Source organism: Pristis pectinata, chromosome 8 (genome assembly GCF_009764475.1).
Source record: "Pristis pectinata isolate sPriPec2 chromosome 8, sPriPec2.1.pri, whole genome shotgun sequence".
NCBI lineage: Eukaryota > Metazoa > Chordata > Chondrichthyes > Rhinopristiformes > Pristidae > Pristis > Pristis pectinata.
In genome coordinates this window covers 50,738,907-50,761,851 of record NC_067412.1, presented here as the reverse complement: position 1 = coordinate 50,761,851, position 22,945 = coordinate 50,738,907, and the positions used below count along the sequence as shown (strand labels likewise).

General features: G+C 44.9%; 1 protein-coding gene and 1 pseudogene across 1 annotated transcript in view; both read left to right on the top strand.

The window, feature by feature from the left end:
• Nucleotides 1–7,650, top strand: part of LOC127573783 (sodium- and chloride-dependent neutral and basic amino acid transporter B(0+)-like) — a 64,678-nt gene extending 57,028 nt beyond the window's left edge. Inside the window, exon 13 of the mRNA XM_052022287.1 lies at nucleotides 7,589–7,650. Coding sequence (XP_051878247.1) covers nucleotides 7,589–7,650 — 62 coding nt within the window. The remainder of the gene's footprint in view (nucleotides 1–7,588) is intronic.
• Nucleotides 7,651–14,433: 6,783 nt separating this feature from the next.
• The window catches only part of LOC127573782 (sodium- and chloride-dependent neutral and basic amino acid transporter B(0+)-like), a 44,265-nt pseudogene continuing 35,753 nt past the window's right edge, over nucleotides 14,434–22,945 (top strand).

The following is a 22,945-nucleotide window of genomic DNA, read 5'->3' as shown; positions in this document are numbered from 1 at the left end:
GAAAAATGTTGCTTGCCTTAAGTATAAACAGCAGTAAGTCTGGAAGCCCTGAGTTTCCATTCAATACATCAATATTTCAATTTCTAGTCACAGTCATAGAGTCATACAGCATAGAAACACGGTTTTCGGCCCATCTAGTCCATGCTTACCAATGTTAATCCTACACTCATCACATTTTATTCTCTCACTTTTCTGTCAATTCCTCCAGATTCTACCACTCACCTACACACCAGGAGAAATTTACAGTAGCCAATTCTGAATTACACTCCGGCTGGTCAAACACAAATAATTAACATTGGACACACATTTAACTTCAATAATGTTTCAGATAGAAAGTTATGTTAAAGGGACTAACAGTCCATTAAGTGGAATACATTTCAGATGGGGAAATAAAAACTTTGAAAACTTCCCAGCACCTGGTCTCTGTCCATGCACACAGCTTCAACATAGCACTTCAGTTTGTTTATACAACTAGGTGTTCTTTCCAAGGACTGTTTTTTTGCCAACAGCTCTCTGCTCAACAGTTTTGATTATTTACAGCTGAATGTAAACATTACAGGTCTGTGCACAATCCAAAACCACAGAGGAATAGATGCATGTCTTCCTATCTCTCTGACACTCTGTTCTCACAGCTTGTACATTAGTTTTCTCAGGACTTGACAGAATGCTGCAGTTGTGGTCCACAAACTGCCTTCAGGTAGGTCAGATAGCTACTCTTCCTTCAGGCACCATGACAAATGTTTAATCTATATCCTGGTACAGGGTACATTTCCCGACACAAATCTCTGTTTCTCCAGCCAACCATTGCTCCAATGTGCCTCTCTCTTTGGACACCTAAAATCTAACTAGGTTTTCTGCTTAAAGCCATAGAGTTCTACACCAAGCCCTTTGACCCAACTCGTCCAAGTTGTTTACCTGAGCTAGTTCCATTTGCCCACATTTGGCCCATATCCCTCTAAACTTTCCTATCCATGTACCTGTCCAAATGTCTTTTAAATGATGTTATTGTACCTACCTCTACAGCTTCTTCTGGCAGCTCATTCCATATTCCCACCATGCCCTGTGTGGTAAATGTTGCCCCTCAGGTCCCCTTTAATTCTTCCCAATTTCACCTTAAACCTTTGCCCTCTAGTTTTAGACTCCCCTACTCTGGGAAAAACACTGCCCCATCCATCTTATCTCTGCCCCTCATGGTTTTATAAACCTCTCAGCCTCACCCATCAGCCTCCTTCGCTCCAGGGAAAACAGTCGCAGCCTATCCATTATCTCCTTGTAACTCAATTCCATCCTCGTGAATCTTTTCTGTACCCTTTCCAGCTTAATCACATCCTTCCTCTTGATGCTTGTTCTGCATCTGTGAGATTTACAGGGGTTCTCCCTCAGCAACCCTGAGCCCAACACTGGAAACTCCAAAAAAAAGGCAGCCACCATTAAATTTATTTCCTCAGAGCCCCTGAATCCCACTACAGTGCTGATGTCCCCAAGCACTTAACTCTACCCACTCTTCACTGACCAATCCCCTGAGTGGTAGCTACCACCCATCAGGTCTGACCAAAACCCCACCCAGTTCTGATTACTCTACAGCCTGCCCACCAACCCCTCGATCTGCTCCACTAATTACCTGACCATTGAGCACTAATCCCTCCACTGCCAAAGCAAGAACCTGCAACAAATGTCTGGAACCTGTTCCAGGTAAGGGACTACTTGAACTCATTGCTGACACACCTGGTGAACCCATACTGGTATTTTACCGGAACCAGTGGAGTCAGCTACCTTCATCATGCTGACTAATCCAAAACAGTGAGGTATTTCTCAGTGATATGACCTGGAGCATTGTAATAATTGTAATAGGTAAACAAAATGAGCCCTACTCGTGATAATCTTTGACAAATGTCCTGGCCATGACCCAGCCTTGCTGGCTGTCAAACCTGTTTCGAGTATTCCTGAACATCAAAATGATTTAAAATCAATGAAAGAATTAAATCACCTTAAAAACTTTAAAACAAGCTTGTAATACCTTCACACAACAGTGTTGTGAGAAGCAGGTGACCACGGAGTGGATTAATTTGCCCACACTTCTGGGTGCCCTCGCGTCAATGGGGAGGGAGGTCCCCTCCCTCATCGTGGGATTCTGTTCTCTCTCCAGGGTGAAACGCTGGTCAACTGTAAAATCCAACTGAGGTGAGATTTTCAAGCTCAGTGATCTGAAAAATGTCAGCTCTGTTGACTCACCAGGCTTTACTAACCCCATTTCCCCTGTAGCTGAGCTAGTTAAAGGGCCACCACTCAAACCTCATTCTTCGTACTCACTGAGATGGGGCTCCCTCAAAGACCGGCTCACACGTGTGTCTGGACTACATTACCATAGAGGTCAGGCTGATGGTCACTCTCAGCTTCCCCACCTCAGGACCATACCAGGTTTCTCTGATCCCTGCCCCATCTCATGGCTTGTTGCTCAGTGGTGTGTTGGAGGTCAGGGCCGGTCACTTAAGCTCCATACTGGAGGAGACCTCACCTACTTTACCCTCAGCCCACAGCAGCTGGTGATTTGCCTCCTTTGCCAAAGTGGAGGCATTCATAGGTTGCACTCAAATCCTTAACAGAGACCTCCCTGACAACCACCTTGCCCAGAGCCCCCACCCACCTGTAACCCTCAAAAATAACCATGACCCCACATAATCCCTCCTGCAGGAATAACTCTTCATCAGACTGTCCAGAAGCACTCTGCCCTCCCCTTCACACCATGGTAATGTTTAGTAACAACGTTACCCTGTAAACTGCAACTGGAGCTAAGCCTGGTGACATTTCCCTTTCAGAGCTGCCTGGATGTTTGAAGTATTTTAACAATAGTGAGCATTTTCGATGCATCAGTCAGAAAGACAGTGCTGAAACCAACAATAGCAGTGTCAGTGACACACAGGAAAGTCCCATAGTGTTGCTCTGTGAACCACAGATCTCACAACTTGCATCTTCTGCATTAGGGTGACCCACATTATGTCTCAATGCTAAAGAACTACTGAGCAGTTTCTCAGCCAGTTTCACTTAAAAACAGTTTTAAATGATTGAAATATTTAGACCATAAGATACAGGAACAGTATTAGGCCATTCAGCCCATTGAGTCTGCTCTGCCATTCAATCATGGCTGATATTTCTCCAATCCTGTTCTCCTGCTTTCTCCCCCATATCCCTTGACCAGTCAAGAACCTATCAATCTCTGCCTTAAATACACCCAATGACTTGTCCTCCACTGTCCTCTGTGGAAACAAATTCCACAGATTCACCTCACTCTGGCTGAAGAAATTCCTCCTCATCCCAGTTTTAAAGGGATTTCCCTTTATCCTGATGCTGTGCCCTCGGATCCTAAACTCTCCTACTAATGGAAACATCCTCCCTATATCCACTCTATTCAGGCCTTCCAGTATCCAATAGGTTTCAATGAGACTCCCCCTCATCCTTCTGAACTTATTTGAGTACAGGACCAGAGCCATCAAATGCTCCTCATACGTTAAGCCTATCATTCCTGGGATCATTCTGGTGAACCTCCTCTGGACCTTCTCCAGGGCCAGCACATCTCTCCTTATAAATGGGGCCCAAAATTGCTCACAATCAAAATTTAAACAATCACAATTCATTTAAAAAGATGAATGATTTATATTTACCTGGGTCCCTCACAGCTGCTCCTCTCCATCAAAATGAATGAACTTTCTGTCTCTTGCACCTAGTCTGACCTTGTCCATTTTATCAGGCAGATTCCCAGTGTAATCTCGGGGAACCTCAGCAAGTTCATAGGGATCCTAGTGTCAGACTATGGTCAGGGAATGAAAATATCAGCAGGACAGGCAGCATCATTGGAAAGAAAAGCAGAGTTTCATGTTTCTCAGTGCACAGATGCTGCCTCATCTGTTGAATGTTTCCAATTTTTTTTTGCTTTCATTTCAGATTTCCAGCATCTGTGGTTTTTTGGCGATTAGGGAACCATTGGAGAAGAGCAGTCAGCACAGGAAGCCAGACCTTAGGCTGAACAACACAGGCACTGACAGGGAACTGCCAGCATTTCCCACAACCTCTGGTGCATTGTGTTCATCTGACGTGCTTAATACATTCCGGTTGGGTTGTGATTTTGCCAGCTAAATGTAGGGCCTTCAGGTACCAGAAATGCCAATTCAGTGCCTGCACCATCAAGTACAATACCTCCCCATCTGACTGGGGTGTTTCAGTCCACATCAGACCCCAATCCACAACCAAACACACCTGGAGCTTTCCCTGGCCAGAGGCTAAACAGGATTAGAATTAGAGTGGCTTTGACAAGAAGCAGGTGTTCTTTTCTGCTCACTGTGCTACTGTGGGGCAAGGCTCCTCTATAGGAAGGTTCTTTGGGATATTGTTCCTCCCTGTGAAGGCTTTAAGACAACACAAAAATACTACTGATACTACACAACTGGTCAGCTAATCTCAGGCCATTGGATTCCTGCAGTTCTGGTGCAAGCACGGGTTAAGCATGGGAGAATTCCAGTGACATTCTGCTTATTAACTTGTAAAGAGATTGCTTATTGGTAATGCCTCAGGGAGTGCTTTCATGGACGGAGGAATTTGGCCTCATCCACAACACTGGTCCTGAGGGCTGTGTTCCCTCAGAGCTGTGAGCTCACATTCATCTAGAGGGCTGCATTCTCTCACTGATCCACAGAGGTGTGTACTCTCACTGATCTGTAGGAATGTATTCTCTCACTGATCTACAGGTCTGGGTTCTCCCACTAATCTACAGGGCTATCTTCTCTCACTGGTTGGCAGGGCTATGTTCTCTCACTGATCTACAGGGCTATGTTCTCTCACTAATCTACAGAACTGTGTGCTCACACTGATCTACAGGGGTGTGTGCTCACAGTGATCGACAGGACTGTGTGCTCACACTGATCTACAGGGCTGTGTGCTTACACAGATCCACAGGCTTGTGTGCTTACACAGATCCACAGGCTTGTGTGCTTACACTGATCCACAGGACTGTGTGCTCACACTGATCTACAGGACTGTGTACTCACACTGATCTACATGGCTATCTTCTCCCTCCAATGGTCTACTAAACTGTGTTCTGTCCACGGGGATGTGCCATCTCTCACTAATTCACAGAACTGTGTTCTCTCCACTGTTCTACCAGACTGTGCCCATCTACACTGCACTATAGACTGTGGAAGAGGGCACTGTTCTCTGGCAGGCTTTGCTGGATGTGTAAGTAATGAATTAACAATTTAACATTTTGTTATCAGCAAACATTATATCATTTCTGCTAGATCAGCTACCCACATTTCTCTAATCCATGTGCAAACAACATTAGATATTTACATGTGTTTAAAATATAACCCCATCAGTCTTTTTAATGTGTTACACAGTCCTTTAATGATTTTCAAAGTTTCAAATGTAATTACAGGGTTGCTAAATCAGGAATTTTGCTGGATTATTTAACAATTATTAAGCTTGTGGTAACCTTGGTGCTATGTAATGGCGAATAACTTCTCCTGGTTAAAGAAATGAACCCATCTTTTCTTATCATCTCATCTATCAGAGTAATATTGCTTCTTTTTTACATCACCAGAGCATTGTTTCCTGGGAATTCAAAGAGTTCAGGGAAACTGATCTACTTATGGAATTAATTTTAGGAATCAAGAAACATAAATAAACTTGAAATGATTGAAGAAGAATGTTCATTGAGAACATTGATCTGAGTCTAAAGAATATAAGATTGTTTTCAACCCACAATGTACAGGTGGATTCAATTTCCCCACAGAGAAGTGCAGGCAAATCGTATTGAAGAAGACAGTGACCCATAAACATCGTCCCAGGATTTCAGAATGTTGAGAGTTCCTTCAATATACAATGTTGGATTGTGAAACTAACTCCCTTGTAGAGCAGTGGATTCATGTTATAGAATCATTGAAGGAGAAATCAGATGTGATATTTCCCATTATGACTGAATAGAAATGAATTGAAATCCTCTCCTAGTTATAGCTGTATAACTGTTAACATGGCTGCTGGATTTACCCAAAATTATAGTATTCATAGAGTCATACAGCAGAGAAGTAGGCCCTTTGGCCCTCCACATCCATGTTGATCATCAACTACAAATTTACACTAAGCCCATTTTTTATTCTCCCCACTTTTTCATCAATTCTCCCCAGATTCTCCCACTCACCCAAACACTGAGGCCAATTTATAGCACCCAATTAACCTCCCAACTCACACGTCTTTTGGGTGTAGGGTGAAACTGGAGCACCTGGGGAAACCGACCCCGTCACCTCCTTCAAAAGGGAATTGGATAAACACCTGAGGAGAAATGAATGGCTGATATGTATAATAGGCCCTGGAGTGAGACTGGATTGCTCTATGAAAGGACTAATGTAGACCAACTTGGCTATGTGCTAGGATTTCCAACTTCCCTTCCTGGGCTACAGAGCGAGCTAAAATTTGTTGATAGTTTCTCCTCCCCTCCGGGCACCACACACTCCTCTTCAAATCGGCAATCATCATCACTTGCTCCAAACAGCCCTCTCTGGATCCTGGCCCTTGCAAACTACAGTCCAATGTCCGAAGTCCCTGTCCAATCCTTATCCTCCCTCTTTCTGGAACTCTGTGGCTGCATCCCAACAAGAGAACTGAAACGACCCATGTCAAAGTTTCACACAACATCCTCTTTGACTGCAGTCCCTGTAAGCACACAGAGGGATGCAATCTGTTTCTGGGAAAAGTCTGCCCTGTGGCCTCACCTACAGCAAGAGTGCATTTAATGCAAAATGCATCAACATTAAAATGATCAGGTGGCTGTACCTTCACACATAAAATCAGCCAGTCCTCATGTTTCAGCTGCCACAGGGAGCTAGGGAAGCTATTAAATGAACACTTCAAAGAAGCTTTGAGATGAGCAGTGAATGGACTAGAGGAGGAAATATTTACATGGAGACATGCATTTGATTGACTGACCTTATTCTCAGCAAGGAAGAGCCACAATGAGATGAGTTTGTTGAGCTCCTATTATCAGGCTGTTACAGGATTCACAAAACAATGTGAATTCAGAGTTTGAGGACATTTGGTATGTCACCAAAGACTCTTGCAAATTTCTACAGATGTATGGTGGAGAGCATTCTGCATCACTGCCTGGTATGGAGGCTTTAATGTGCAGGATCGTAAGAGGCTGCAGAGGGTTGTAGACTCAGCCAGCTCCATCATGGGCACAACCCTCCCCACCATCGAGGATATCTTCAAGAGGCGGTGCCTCAAGAAGGCAGCATCCATCATTAAGGACCCTCACCACCTGGTACATACCCTCTTCATGTTACCACCATCGGGGAGGAGGTACAGGAGCCTGAAGACCCACATTCGATGTTTCAGGAACAACTTCTTCCCCTCCGCCATCAGATTTCTGAATAGTCCATGAACCTGTGAACACTACCTCGTTATTCCTCTTTTGCACTACTTATTTAGTTTTGTAACTTATAGTAATTTTTATGTCTTTATGTCTTGCACTACACTGTTGCTGCAAAACAACAAATTTCATGACCTATGTCAGTGATAATAATTCTGATTCTGATTCTGACAGGTAACAACTGTGGTTCCACTGAGTCTGGATTTAGCCCAGCGGTGAAGAAGGCACTGCACTAAAACCCGCTCACTGACCCAGAATCTATTGTGTCAAATGCCTTGTCTGATAGTGGTGGATGATCAAACAGAATATTTCCTTTTTGTGACAATGGATTCAATAACTGATCCAGGAGCGAGAAGTAATCAAATCAAGATAACTGAGGCTTACAGCAAACAGACTAAGATAATTTAACTTAAAAGGAGTCAGAGGATGATTTTTACTTTATAAAAGAAGATTCATTCAGGGATAACCCTTTTGACTTGTCAGGGATCTGCAGGGAGGGCAGATCACCTCCACTTATAGAAGCCTGGTCTACACAGCCAATCATTGGAGTTTGTTTTAAGAACCAAGTATTATAACTGTTATTATTTGTAGCTTGTATTATTTGCTTGATGTTAGTGGGTTATCATAATTCTCCCTGTAGTCTAGAGCCAGGACTATGAACAGCCACCTCACATTTAAGGCCCCATCAGGTGACAGATTTGGAATTTGCCCAGTAGTACTGGGCAAAGGTCTGGAAGCAAAGTCAAACTCCACCACAGCAATGTAAATTCAAGTATTAAAATACACATGGATTAAAAAGTTAATATAAGTATCAGTGGTTGCAAAACCAGCAAGAACAGCCTACCAGGTCAGCCAGAGTCTTCATCCTGAAATGTTAACTCTTTTTCTCTCTCCACAGATGCTGCCTGACCAGCTGACCATTTCCAGCATTTTCTGTTTTTATTTCAGATTTCCACCATTTCCTTTCTCTCTTGCTTTTCGTTCTGCTACGTGTTCTGATTAGGGCCATGAGAGACTTCAGGCCAACAAATGTGATCAAATTGGAAGTGACCAAGAAGTGACCAGCAAGCCCCTCACTGTGGGGGGAATCAGAGACAATGATGTGCCAGCAGCATCCCCATCCCATGAAAGAATATGTAGAAAAAAGCCTCAAACTTTCACACCTCCTGCAGTGGATAAAGTGAGTGCAAAATACAGACTTAAAACTTCCCTTCCACTGTTTCCATGTGGTCCTGACCTTTGAACCTGGAGGCTGCTTGTCATTCAACGATCTGTGTACAAGGATGTGTTTGCAATGTACCTGAGATCTCTGACCTTCACTAATTCTCTACTCCTCCACTGAAATTGCCTCAGTTTAAATGAGCAAACTACTAAATTTAGACAAGATTTACTGAGAAAATTAGCTTGTGGATTTCAGTTCACCAGAAAAGCAAGGTCACAGAAAGAAATTGAAAGAGAAAACATTTTTATTCTTGCTGGAAATTCCTCCGTTCCTTAGTCAGAACATTGATTCAGTGCTGTGTGGTTAACCCACACCAATTCAGAGTGTGCACTCTGGACGTGGCTTCAGGTCCCTCAGGTCAAGGAACAGACACGTTACCACTGTCCAACCATGCAGCTCCCAACAACTAAACAGTGAGGTTAACGTAACCGCCAGCATTACACAACACAAGATCAGTCTGGGGCTCCACCCAACACAGCAGCCTCCACTGAGCTAATCATTGCTTCCAGTGAAGAGTGTTGCTGAGTGTTGAGTGAGGAGACAGACGGAGAGAGGGAGCACATCCTTACCACCTCCCCGTCCTCTACTCCCAAGTGAGACAGGCGCATCACTGTAATATTTCAAAATAACACCTCTTTTTCATCCAAGTTATAATGAAAAAGAACAGAAGCTAGAATGGGAAACCTTCCGTGCTTTGCAAGCTAGGGAAAAGGCCTTTGTCTTGGTGGTCATTAGGATAACCCGGACCACAGAAGGTATCAACATCGATTTCTCTAACTTCTGGTAACCACTCTCCTCGGTTCCCACCCCTCAACTTTGTTTTCCCTTATCCCTCTGGCCCCATTACCCCTTCTCTTTCCTCTCCCCCATCCTCATGACCTGCCCATCACCCACACCTTCCTCCCTCTGGATCCCCACCTCCTTCCCTTTATTCCATGGTCCTCTGTCCTCTCAGATTCCGTCTTCTTCAGCCCTTTGCCTCTTCCACCTATCACCTCCCAGCTTCTCACATCATTTAACTTTCCCCTCCTCCCCCACCTACCTAGCTTCCTCCCTCACCTGGATTCACCTATCAACTGCCAGCTTGGGCTCCTCCCCCTCCCCCACCCTTTTATCCTGGCTTCTGCCCTCTTTTTTTCCAGTCCAATTGAAAGGTCTCAGCCCGAAACGTTGATTGTTCATTTCCCTCCATAGATGCTGCCTGACCTGCTGAGTTCCTCCAGCACTTCTTGTGTGTTGCTGAATTTGTACATATTTGCACCATTGAGGAACCAGCAGGGGAAATCAGGCAGGTAAACAGCCACAACAACCTCTCTCTCTACATCAACAAAACTAGGGAACTAATTGTTGACTTCAGAACGGGGAAGTCAGGTGACCACATGCCGGCTCTCATTTGTATGTCAGCAGTGGCGAGAGTAAGCAGCTTCAAATTCTTGAACATTAACATCTCGGATGATCTGTTCTGGGCCCAGCACATAGATGTAATCATGAAAAAGGTGCACCAGTGCCTCCACTTTCTTTGAAGCTTAAGGAGATTTGGCATGTCGCCAAATACTCTTATAAATTTCTATAGATGCACTACAGAAAGTATCTTGACTGGTTGCAACGTGACCTGGTACGGTTTTTCCAATGCACAGGAATGCAAGAGGCTGCAGTGAGTAGTGGACACAGCCCAGTCCATCATGGGCACAGCCCTCCCCACCATTGACAGCATCAACATGCAGCACTGCTTCAAGAAGATAACATCTATCATCAATGTTCCCCACCATCCAGGGTTGTGACCTCTTCTCACTGTCATCATCAGGCAGGAGGTACAGAATCCTGAAGTCCCACAGTACCAGGTTCAGGAACAACTATTTGCCTAGAGTCATCAGGTTCTTGAACCGACCTGCACAACCCTAACCCTACCTCTGCAATGGAACACTGGAGACCACCTCTTGTACCACCATGGACTTATTTTTAATTGTGTTTTTGCACTAGTGTTTTGTTTTACAGAGTCTTTTATTTCACTGTCTTGTATAATTTATGTGTAGTTTATATTCTGCGTGTTTTCTGAATTTACATGTCTGTGATGCTGCTGCAAGCAAGTTTTAAACTGTACCTGTACCTCACCATACCTATGCACATGACAATATACATGACTTGACTTGTGGTAGTGCAGCAGTTAAGTTACTAGATGAATAACCTGCACTGACAATCCAGAGACCCCAGTACAAATCCAATCACAGTGGCTACAGAATTTACATTCAGCTGATAACCCTATTCTCAATAATGATGACCACAGAAACTAACAGATGGCCATTAAGATCCACCTGGGTCATTGCAGAGAAGGGAATCCCCTGCCCTTGTCTGGTCTGGCCTAAATGTGGTCCCACATGATTGCCTCTGAAATGGACTTGTAAGCCACTTGGTCATCCCATTATTATTAGCCTCAAACAAAGAAAGAATGGGAACAGATGGACCACCATCATCAACCAAGGCAATGAATTGAGACACACAAAAAATTGCTCCCAGCCCAGTTGACCCTGGCAAAGCCCACCTCACAAATATCTGGGACTGGTGTCTCGTCTGGGAGAGCGTCCCACAGACTAGCCAAGCAACAGCCTGACAGTCATACCCACAAAATCTTATTTTAAGGCAATGTTCTGGAAACCTTCAAGTCAATCTGTGTCCCTGTTGGTGGGACAGTATGTCCTGTCCCACCAACAGGGATACAGTGGTATACAGAGAGGAAAGAGTCCTCATTGTGAGTCCAACCCTCATGAGGTCCCATGGCATCAGGTCACACATGGGCAAGGAAACCCCCTACTGATTACCACCTATCATCCTCCCTCAGCTGATGAATCAATGCCTCTCCTTGTTGAACAACACTTGTGAGAAGGACTGTAAGTGGCCAGGACACAGAATGGGTGGGAGTCTTCAACATCCATTGCCAAGACTGTCTTGGTGGCACCAATGCTTGTTGGGTCCTGAAGAACTAGGTCTAAGACAGGTAGTGAGTGAACCAGCATGAGGGATAGTCCTGGTTCTCACCAGTCTATCAGAGGCAGATGCATCTGTCCATAATGGCATTGGTAGAAGTGATAACCACATGGTTCTTGTGGAGACATAGGCCTGTCTTCGCACTGAGGACACCCTCCATCATGTCGTGTGGTCCGACAAATGGGCTAAATGGGATAGATTTGGAATAGATCCAGCAGCTCAATACTACACTTCCATGAGATGCCTGGACAATTGGTTGCAGCAGAACTGTACACCACCGCAATCTTTAACCTCATGGCCCTTTAATGTCATCCTTCACTCTGGTGCAATTGGTAAACCAGGGGATGGATTTCAGTTCAATGAGGAGTGCAAAAGGGCATGCAGGGAGCAGCACCAGGCTACCTCAAATTAAAGTATCTGCCTAGAGAAGCTGCAATACACAGACATAGGTGTGCTAAACAGCAAATCTTACAACTGACCATCATTCAAATATTTCCAAAATTGCCATGTCTAGACATGAATGGTGGTGGACAATGGACAGTTGACAGGTAGAAGAGATTCCAAGAATATCTCCATCCTGGTCAATAGTGAGGCCCAACATGTGAGTGCCAAAGGCAAGGCTGATGTATTGGCAACCACATTTAGCAAGAAATGTTGAGTGTTTGATACATCTGGGACTCAACACCTCCCTCTGTAACTGGATCCTTGACTTTCTAACAAACAGACCGCAATCAGTAAGGATAGGCAGCAATACCTCCGGCACGACTATTCTCAACACTGGTGCCCCACAAGGCTGCACCCTCAGCCCTCTACTCTACTCCTTATACACTCATGACTGTGTGGCCAGATTCTGCTCTAACTCTATCCACAAGTTTGCAGATGATACCACCATTGTAGGCCGTATCTCAAACAGCGATGAGGTGGAGTACAGGAAAGAGATAGAGAGCTTAGTGGAATGGTGTCATGACAACAAACTTTCCCTCAATGTCAACGAAACAAAAGAGCTAGTCATTGACTTCAGGAGAGGGGGCGGTGTACATGCACCTGTCTACATCAATGGTGTTGAGATCGAGAGGGTTGAGAGCTTCAAGTTCCTGGGAGTGAATATCACCAACAGCCTGTCCTGGTCCAATCACGTAGATGCCATGGCCAAGAAAGCTCACCAGCGCCTCTACTTCCCCAGGAGGCTAAAGAAATTTGGTTTGTCCCCTTTGACTCTCACCAACTTTTACCAATGCACCATAGAAAGCATCCTATCTGGATGTATCACGGCTTGGTACGGCAACTGCTCTGCCCAGGACCGCAATAAACTGCAGAGAGTTGTGGACACAGCCCAGCGCATCACGGACACCAGCCTCCCTTCCTTGGGCTCTGTCTTTACCTTTCGTTGTCTTGGCGAAACAGCCAGCATAATCAAAGACCCCACCCAACCAGGACATTCTCTCTTCTCTCCTCTTCCATCGGGTAGAAGATACAGGAGCCTGAGGGCACGTACCACCAGACTTAAGGACAGCTTCTACCCCACTGTGATAAGACTATTGAACGGTTCTTTTCTACAATGTGATGGACTATGACCTCACGATCTACCTTGTTGTGACCTTGCACCTTATTGCACTGCACTTTCTCTGCAGTTGTGACACTTTACTCTGTACTGTTATTGTTTTTACCTGTACTACATCAACACACTTTGTACTAACTCAATGAAACCGCACTGTGTAATGAATTGACCTGTACGATCGGTTTGTAAGACAAGTTTTTCACTGTACTTCGGTGCAAGTGACAATAATAAACCAATACCAATACCAATACCAATCTTGACTTCCTGCTGAGATCCCACTTCACAAATGCCAACCTTGAACCAATTTGATTCACTCCATGTGACATCAAGAAATGGCTGAGATCACTGGATACAGAAAAGGTTACGGGACCAAGCAATATCTCACTTGTAGTACGAAGGAGCTGCACTCTGGAACTAGCTGCACCAAGCTGTTCCAGGGTAGTTATAATACTGCCATCTAGTCAATAATATGAAAATTGCCCAAGTATAGTCTGTCCATAAAAGCAGGACAAATATAATCTAGTTAATTGCCACAAAATCTGCCTCCTCTTAATCATCAGCAAAGTGATGGAAAGTGTCTAAGACAGTGCTATCAAAGGGTACAAACTCACCAGTAGACTCAGCACTGAAGCACTGTTCAGGCTGTGGTAGGACCACACAGCTCCTGACCTCACAACCTTGTTCCAAACACAGAGCAAAGAGCTAACTTCTAGAGGGTAATGGAATAGTCTGCCCTTGGCATTAAAGTAGCATTTGACTGAGTATGACATCTAGAAACCCTGGTAAAACTGGTCAATGGGCACCAAGGGGAAAACCCACAAACACTGGAGTCATATCCCAAACAGAGTAAGATGGTTTCCCAACCTAAAAAAGAATATACGCCCAGTCGAGGAATGCATTAGAGGTTCCACATTTATTTCTGACACTGGGGTTTGCAGAGTTGCAGAGAAGCTATGTCGAGTAGGCCCATTCTGTCTATAGAAGAATGAGAGATGATCTCTTGAAACATGCAAAATTCATATAGAGCTTGGTAGGGTTAATACAAAGTTGACGTTTCTCCAGGCCTATGTGTCTATTACCAGTGGTCACAGTCTGTATTATTGAGGGCAGTGAGGTTCATGTACTCTACATAGACTTAAGAAATGGATTTGACAAGATCCACACAGGATACTGGTCCAAAAGGTTAGAGCCCATGGAATCTAGGGCAAGTTGGCAAATTGGATCCAAAGTTGTCCTGCTAAATGAAGGCAGAGGGCGATGGTAGATGGTTACTTCTGTGATTGGACACCCATGACTAGTGGTGTACCACAGAGGGCAGTGCTGGTGTTCTTAGAGGTTATTATATACATTAACACTTTGGACCTGAATGTTGAAGGTATGATTTGTAAGTTTGCAGATGACATAAAAATTGATGGTGTTGATAGTGAGGAGGATATTTGCAGGCTACAATGTGATATTGATCAGTTTGTAAAATGGGCAGAATAAGAGCAGATGGAATTTAATGTGAGGTGTTGCACTTGGGAGGATGAAGAGTGGGACATACACAATAAATGGCAGGGCCTTTGAGAGTGTTTGGGAACAGAGGGAAGTCAGTGTACAAGTCCAAGGATCCATGAAGGTGGCAGCACAGGTTGGCAGGGTAATGAAGAAGGCATATGGGATATTTGTCTTAATTAGCTTGGCATAGAATATATGAGCAGGGAGGTAACATTACAACTTTCTACAGCATTCCTTATAAAACATTGGTTGGGCCACAGCTGGAGTACTATGTGCATTGTGGTCGCCACACTGTAGGAAGGATATGATTGCACCAACGTGGGTGCAGAGGACACTCACCAGCATGTTGCTGGGATAGAGCATTTCAGTCATGGTAATTGGTTTATTATTGTCTGAGGTACAGTGATAAAATTTGTTTTGCATGCCATCCACACATATCATTTCATCACATAAGTACACTGAGGTTGTACAAGTGAAAATCAATGAGAGAATGCAGAATAAAATGTTACAGTTACAGAGAAAGTGCAGTGCAGGCAGATATAAGGTTCAAGGCCACAATGAGGCAGATTGTGAGGTCAGGAGTCCACCTTACCGTACAAGGGACCATTCAATAGTCTTATGACAGTGAGATAGAAGCTCTTTCTTGTGCCTCGTGGTATGTGTTTTCAGGCTTTTGTATCTTCTCTCTGATAGGAGAGGGGAGAAGAGAGAATGACTGGGGAGGGTGGGTCTTTGATTATGCTGGCTGCTCTACCGAGGCAGTGAGAAGTATAGATAGAGTCCGTGGAGGGGAGGCTGGTTTTCATGATGTGCTGAGCTGTGTTCACAACTCTCTGCAATTTCTTGCGGTTATGGGCAGAGCAGTTACCATACCAAACCGTGATGCATCCAGATAGAATACTTTCTACGGTGCATCGATAAAAATTAGCAAGGGTCAACAGGGACATGCTGAATTTTTTTAGCTTCCCAAGGAAGTAAAGGCGCTGGTGAGATTTCTTGGCCTTGGCATCTACGTGGTTGGACCAGGACAGACTATTGGTGATGTTCACTCCTCGAAACTTGAAGCTCTCAACCCTTTCGACCTCATTGATGTAAATAGGAGCATGTGCACTGCCCCCTTCCTGGAGTCAATGACCGTCTTTTGTTTTGCTGACACTGAGGGAAAGGTTGTTGTCATGACATCATGTCACTGGGCTTTCTATCTCTTTCCTGTACTCCGACTCATCACTATTTGAGATCCAGCCCACTATGATCATGTCATCTGCAAACTTGTAGATGACGTTAGAGCACAATCTGACCACGCAGTCGTGAGTGTATAAGGAGTAAAGTAGGGGGCTGAGCATGCATCCTTGTGGGGCACCAGTGTTAAGGATAATAATGGCAAAGGCATTGCTGCCTATCTTTACTGATTGAGGTCTGTTGGTCAGGAAGTCAAGGATCCAGTGGCAAAGGGAGATGTTGAATCCCAGGTCTAGGAATTTGGCGATGAGTTTGCCTGGAATTATGGTATCGAAGGCTGAGCTATATTCAATAAATACTAGTCTGATGTAGGGGTCTTTACGATCCAGATGCTCCAGGGATGAGTGCAGGGTCAGGGAGATGCCATGGACCTGTTTTGATGGTAGGTGAATTGCAGTGGAAGGCTGGAGTTGATGTGTGCCATGACAAGCCTCTCAGCTGGATAATCTGTTTTTTTTCCCTTGGAATAGAAGAAACTGAGTGGGGACCTGATAAAGGTGTACTGAATTATAAGGGGAATAGATGGGGTTGATAGCAAGAAATGTTCACCCACAGCAGAGTTTTCTAAAATTGGAGGGCACAGGGTTAGGGTAAGGAGTAAGAATTGATGAATAACTTTTTCACCCAAATGGTAGTTGGAATCTGGAACACACTGCCTGAGGGGGTGGTGGAGGCAGAGACTCTCACAACATTTAGGTAGTATGTAGATGAGCACTTGAATCACCAAGGTATAGAAGGCTCCAGACCAAGTGCTGGTAAATTAGTAGAGGTGGGTACTTGATGGTCAGCATGGACATGGTGGGCCGAAGGGCCTGTTGGTGTACTGTAGACTCTGAGTCTATGACTATAAAAGTGAAAGAGGAATTCCAGTATGGAAAAGAATTGCTGCAGGCAGTGACATAACAGTGGCAGCAGAGAGAGAGCAGCTCAGTGTCTGGTTGGACAATGGCTGTAATCCTTCGTAGACGTCAAAAGAAAGTCCTCAGCTTGAACTTTCCTTGTGCTTTATCTGTTGATATTCCTCTCTTTGTTTTTCCTCTTCCTCATCAATGTGTCAACCTTCCCTCTGGACACTGTGTCTTTTCAGGCCTTCTCTTCCATCTTGCCCTTGTTTTAGCAGGTGTTGAGCATTCTGCCAGGTCAAAGAGCCATCAAGGGCTGCAGGCTTCGGTCAGATGGTGCTCACAGTGGAGAAATTCCCTTTATTCCCCCACTTTTACTGCTACCTGGACTAACTTGTTTCTCTCTTTCTCAGATCTGTTGAAAGTTCCCTCATCCGAAATATTAACTCTGTTTCTCTTGATGCATTTTGGAAAGTCAAACCAGTGTAGGATTTATACTATGAATGGTAGGGCTCTAGGGAGTGTAATGGAACCAAAGGACCTAGTGACAAGTGAAAGGACAAAGGACAAGTGAAAAGTTCGTTGAAAGCAGTGTCACAGGGTGGTGAAAAAGGTGTTTAGCACGCCGGCCTCCATCAGTCAGGGCAGTGAGTATAGGAGTTGGGACATTATGTTGCAGTTGTATAAGTTGCTGGTGAGGCCGCTCTTGGAGTACTGTGTACAGTTTTGGTCACCCTGTTATAGAAAAGATGTGGTTAAACTGGAAAGAGTACAGAAAAGATTTTCGAGGATGTTGCCAGGACTAGAGGGCCTGAGTTATAGGGATAGGTTGGTCAGGCTAGGTCTTTATTCCTTGTAATGTAGGACAATGAGGGCGACCTTATAGAAATGTTTAAAATTATGAGAGGCATAGATAAGGTGAATGGTAACAGTCTTTATCCAGAGTGGGGGAGTCTAAAACTCGGGAGCATAGATTTAGGGTGAGAGGGGAAAGATTTAAAAAGGACCTGAGGGGCAACTTTTTCATGCAGAGGGTGGTGAGTATATGGAATGGGCTGCCAGAGGAAGTGGTTGAGGCAGGTACAATAGTATCTTTTAAGAAGCACTTGGATAGGTACATGGAGGGGAGGGGCTTAGAGGGATATGGGCCAAGCACAGGAAATTGGGACTATCTGGGTGGGCATTGGGGTCAGCATGGACCCATTAGGCCAAAGGGCCTGTATCCGTGCTGTGCTGCTCTATGACTCCATGATTCTGTGACTCTTTCCACAGATGTTCTCTGACCTGCTGAGTTTTTCCAGCATTTTCCCTTTTCAATTTTTATATCATGTTGGCTCAATATTTCTTTTCCTACTTGTATAATTCTAGCCTGCTGGGCAAGTCCCACAGTCTTACCATTAACAACATATTACACAGAGCACGAAGCTTGAAGTGCTGGAAATGCCCCCATTAAGCCATTTCATCTCATCCTAACACAGACACTCCCGTTGTTCTACACACCCTCCCCCACATTCTCTTCCACTGGAAACGAACTTGCATCTCTCTATTCTCCAGTTCTGACCAAGGGTCACAGACCCAAAACATTGACTGTTTCTCTTTCCATAGATGCTGCCTCACCTGCTGAGTCTTTCCAGCACTTTCTGCTTTTATTTGGGGTGACATGTCGTATTTTCCCTTCTCGTGTCTGAACAACTTTCACAAGTTAGAGGAATACTGGAAATACTTCTCAATGCTTTGCACCCTTCCATCTTAGCGAGAGGGAGGAGAGGCAGCTTTGGTGGAAGGGAAGGATGGTACTGAAGCTGATAACCATGACTCCACCCTCCCACCGCACTCAAGTACGAGCCCAAGGTCACCGCTGTCCCTGAGAGGAGGCTGTGCCTGGACCTTCTGGGAGGCTGCCGCTGACAGCTTTAACTCCAGAACTAAGAACTCCCCAGGTGTCACAAATCACTCTCTTACAGTCAAGGTAGCACAGTGGTGCAACAGTTAGTGCCACTGCCTCACAGCCCCTGAGAACCCAGTTCGATCCTGAACTCGGGGGCTGTCTGTGTGGAGTTTGCACGCTCTCTCTGTGGCTTTCCTCCCACATCCCAAAGATGTGTGGGTTGGTGCGTTAATTGGTGGCTGTTACTCCTGGTGTACGCAAGTGGCAAAAGACTCAGAGTGGAGTTGATGGGCATGTGAGAGGAAAAGGTGCAGGGGTACAGGGAAATAAAGAGAGACAAAATGGGAGTAATGGGATTTCTCCTCCTGGGAGCAGGCAGGTCTGGATGGGCCAAATGGCCTCCTTCTGTGTATTATAGGAACTACTTTGCCTCCATCACCCACAGAGAAACTGAGTGGCACATACCAGTCTGTAGTCAATGCATGTTCTAACTTTATAATTGTTATCCTCAAGTGAACTATTTTGCCTCATTCCCCAAGGATAATTGAAGCAGGCTTTTACACAGATTACAGGGTTCTCTCAATTACTGACTGTACCTTGTCACCGTCCATCACTGTCCCTTGCACTCCATCACTATGTACTTGGCGCATCACCGCCTGAGGGAAGGGGAAATGCTGCCTTCACAATGCACGTCCGCCTCAGTGATGAGACCATAAGTCTACCCCTGAAAGCAAGTTACAGGAGATATCAGATATTTCTGAAACTCCAGGTGTTTACTTTCTAAACTTGCCAAAGCAATAGGAAGTGGTGGAGCTCAGCGTGAACATTTCTGAGAGGGGCAGTGTGTGGGACACAAGGAGGGGTCAGCTACAGTAGTCTGTGTCTCATGCACTGGCACCTCCTGATATTGACTGTTACTCCAGAGGAGTAATAGCCTTTTGTCACTCAATGTTGACTGTGGGGCTCAATGGAAACACCACAGACATTGAGACAGACCCCTAACCCCCACACCAGCCAACATGCAGCTGAATCTCCTGGTCAGGCAGTCCAGTATATTGAACAATAACTGGTGCATGACTGTTGGGTTTTGAATGTCCACTCAGTCCCAAAGACATGTGGGTTGGGAGCTTAATTGGCTTCTGTATATTGTGCAGGTGAATGGTAGAATCTGGGGGGAGTTAATGGGAATATGGGGAGAATAAAATAGGATTAGTGAAGGATTAATGTAAATGGGAGGTTGATGGTCAGCACGGACTTGGTGGGCCGAAGGGTCTGTTTCCCTTCTCTCTCTCTCTACATCTCTATGACTCTTACCCAGCCCACTGACCTTCAGTTCCATCTGCAGCCATCCAACTCACTTGTGTGATTACCTCTGTCTCAGTGCCTGTAGCAGCCAGAGTCCCAGTCCCAGTTCTGCTGCTTCAGAATGCAAAGTCAGTGTTGATGCATCTTGAGGGAAGTGCTCTGTACTCCATCCTCACTCTGCAGAGCCAAGGCATGGAGGGATACAGACCTAATGCAGGCAAAGGTAGATGGGCATGGAGGTGGTGGGCTGAAGGGCCCGTTTTTGTGCCACACTACTCCGTAACCTTGAAAGGAGCAAGAAATATATCAGAGGCACAAGGGTGAGGATGTCATGGTCATGACTAGTGGATGCTGTTGAAAGATAATGCAATTGTGCACCTTCATGTCTGCATGTGAAAGTGAGCCAGATAGATTCAGTGAATGGAAGATATCCAAGTACTCTGTCCACCTCCTTCCTGGCTGTCTGTTACAGGGAAGGTTATCGCCATGGTCTTCCTCAACCAGCTTTTGCCCAGTGACCACTTCCTGGGAATCCCGAGCCCACAACCATTTAAAATGAAGAGAGACTATTCAGGATAGCATTGAGAGCCTCAAGTACGTTCATTGGGAGCATACAGAAGCTCAAGGTAAATGACAGAAAACCCCCAAACTAACCACTTGTCAGCCCAGCTAAACACTTCACACTCCATCCCCCTCCCCCCACCCTCCTCCCAATGTGTGGCTGAGTCTGCAGATGCCACATTGGTCCCACTGGTCACCACAGAATGCAAAGACCTGGAGATGAAGAATACCATCTTCAGTCCTGAGGGGCCATACATAAGAGAAGAGTATATTCCATACAGGAGGAGACATCTTCCTAATATCAGTCATCAGTCACTCCAAATATTGGGAGTGCAACCAGTGGGTTGTGTACCACAACCACAAAGACCGCAGACAGACTGTGGTCCATTCTTACAGTCCAAGGCTTGCCAGAAGAACTGGTATCAGAAAATGGGCCTTGATCTCCACTGGGCTAATCAGGGAGGATGATGCACAGTGATGGCAGAATCTCTTTCTGTATCACCTCGCCTCAAGGGGAGAATAGATTAGTCTGTCGTAATCGTGAAGGAGGCTTGAAGAAATGATCCCTTGGAGCACAAAAATGGAGCACAAATTTGTCAGACAACTCCCTCCTTCACTGTTGGGAATAACCCATCTGGTAAAATGCGAGAGAACAAGGTTAAACCTTGAGAGTGGTGGAGGAGTGGAAATGGAGCCAAAGGACTTTCCAGCTTTTTTCTCAAATCGCATATACTCAATAATGCTGTCCCATTTTTGACCAAACATTCTCTCCAAGCTCCTCACTGGAGCTGGAACACTTGAACTGTGCTCTTTAAATGTGCCAGTGCTGTTACATCAGGAGATGTGGAATATCTGTACTTTGGTACTGAAAATTCTGAAACTGATGCAAGTAACCAAAACAAAATAATGTTTAATCCATAAATTAATGAACTACACAAATGCCCAAAGACTGCAAGTATCATCAGACCTGAGTTTTTAACCCTGGCTTGTGACTGTGGGAGAGCCATTGCCTCATGTGAAACTGCACTTTCCTCGATTTGGTACAGTAGAAACTCCACTAACCTTTGGAGACAAGAGTGCTCCTGAAATTACATTCAACCCTGGCTAAGTGGAAGGATCATTCATCATTGTGATAAATGGACAAGAAAGGATTGGCTATGTCTGGGTTCTCACTGAATGACCATCAGATATACACTCCAGAGGACATGGTGAATATTTCCATGACGTATGAGAGAAGCAGTTCTTTGTGGATTAGATTGCTTGAACTGCAGAGATTCTTTGTGGGGTTCTGAGTGTTTGGAGATTACCAACTGATCTCCTAAATGGACAACAGTGCAGTGTGAAGATTATGGGTGGAAACTGTCCTCTTTGGTATTTGGTAAATGGATTATTATTGTCACATGTACCAAGGTACAGTGAAAAGCTTTGTTTGCATGCCATTCAGACAGATCATTTCATACATGAGTACAAAAGAAAAACAAAACAGAATGCAGAATTTAGTGTTACAGTTACAGAGAAAGTGCAGAGCAGGTAGACAAGTAAAGTGCAAGGGCCATGATGAGGTAGACTGAGAGATTCATCTTCATCATATGCTTGAGTTCACGTCAGACAAAGTCTAACCAAGTCAGCCATTTCATCTCACCCAGGCTGCCACCGATGGACACGTGGGTAAAAGAGACGAGAATGTGGAGCGAGGCAACTGGTCCTCGAAGTCTGACTACCTGCTCTCAGTGATCGGTTTAGCTGTGGGTCTGGGCAACGTCTGGAGATTCCCTTACCAGGCGTACAGGAATGGAGGAGGTGCTGTAGATAATCCACAGTACATGGGAGGGAAAGGCAGACATAAAGGGAAGAATTCATTAATTTATAAACCGTATTAAATTCAAGGGAATGTTAATTATGCTGGGTAAAAATGTGAGTTCACAATGTGGATACAAAAAACAAGTACTTCAGTCTCATGTCTTCAAAATGTACATCTTTTTCTTGGGATGTGGGTGTGGAGATATGACAGTAGTTTATAGTCAGAGTGAGATATTTCATTTAGGCAATATTTTAAAATGAAAATTGCTGAGCCTTGCAGGTGCAAGGGACTGATGTCAGAGCATGGGACATGGACTTCTCATTAGTTGAAGTCAGATCACAACTGAACATGACACAGCCACCTGTGAACTTACATTGGAGGGGATGGTATTGATGAAGAAGCTGAAAGTGGTTGGGCTGAGTTCACGGCCATGAGGAAATCCTGCGGCAATGTTGTTGAGCCAAAGATTGAATTTGAGCAACCACAGCCATTCTTCGTTCTGAGTGTGAACCCAGGAAGGGGAGAATCCTCTCTTGTTCGGTAAAGTGGTAATTCATGGGATTGGAATTTTCCTGCTTTTTGTGGTCAAGGTGAACCTGAGCAACAGTCCACATTGCCAGGAAGATGCCAGCATTG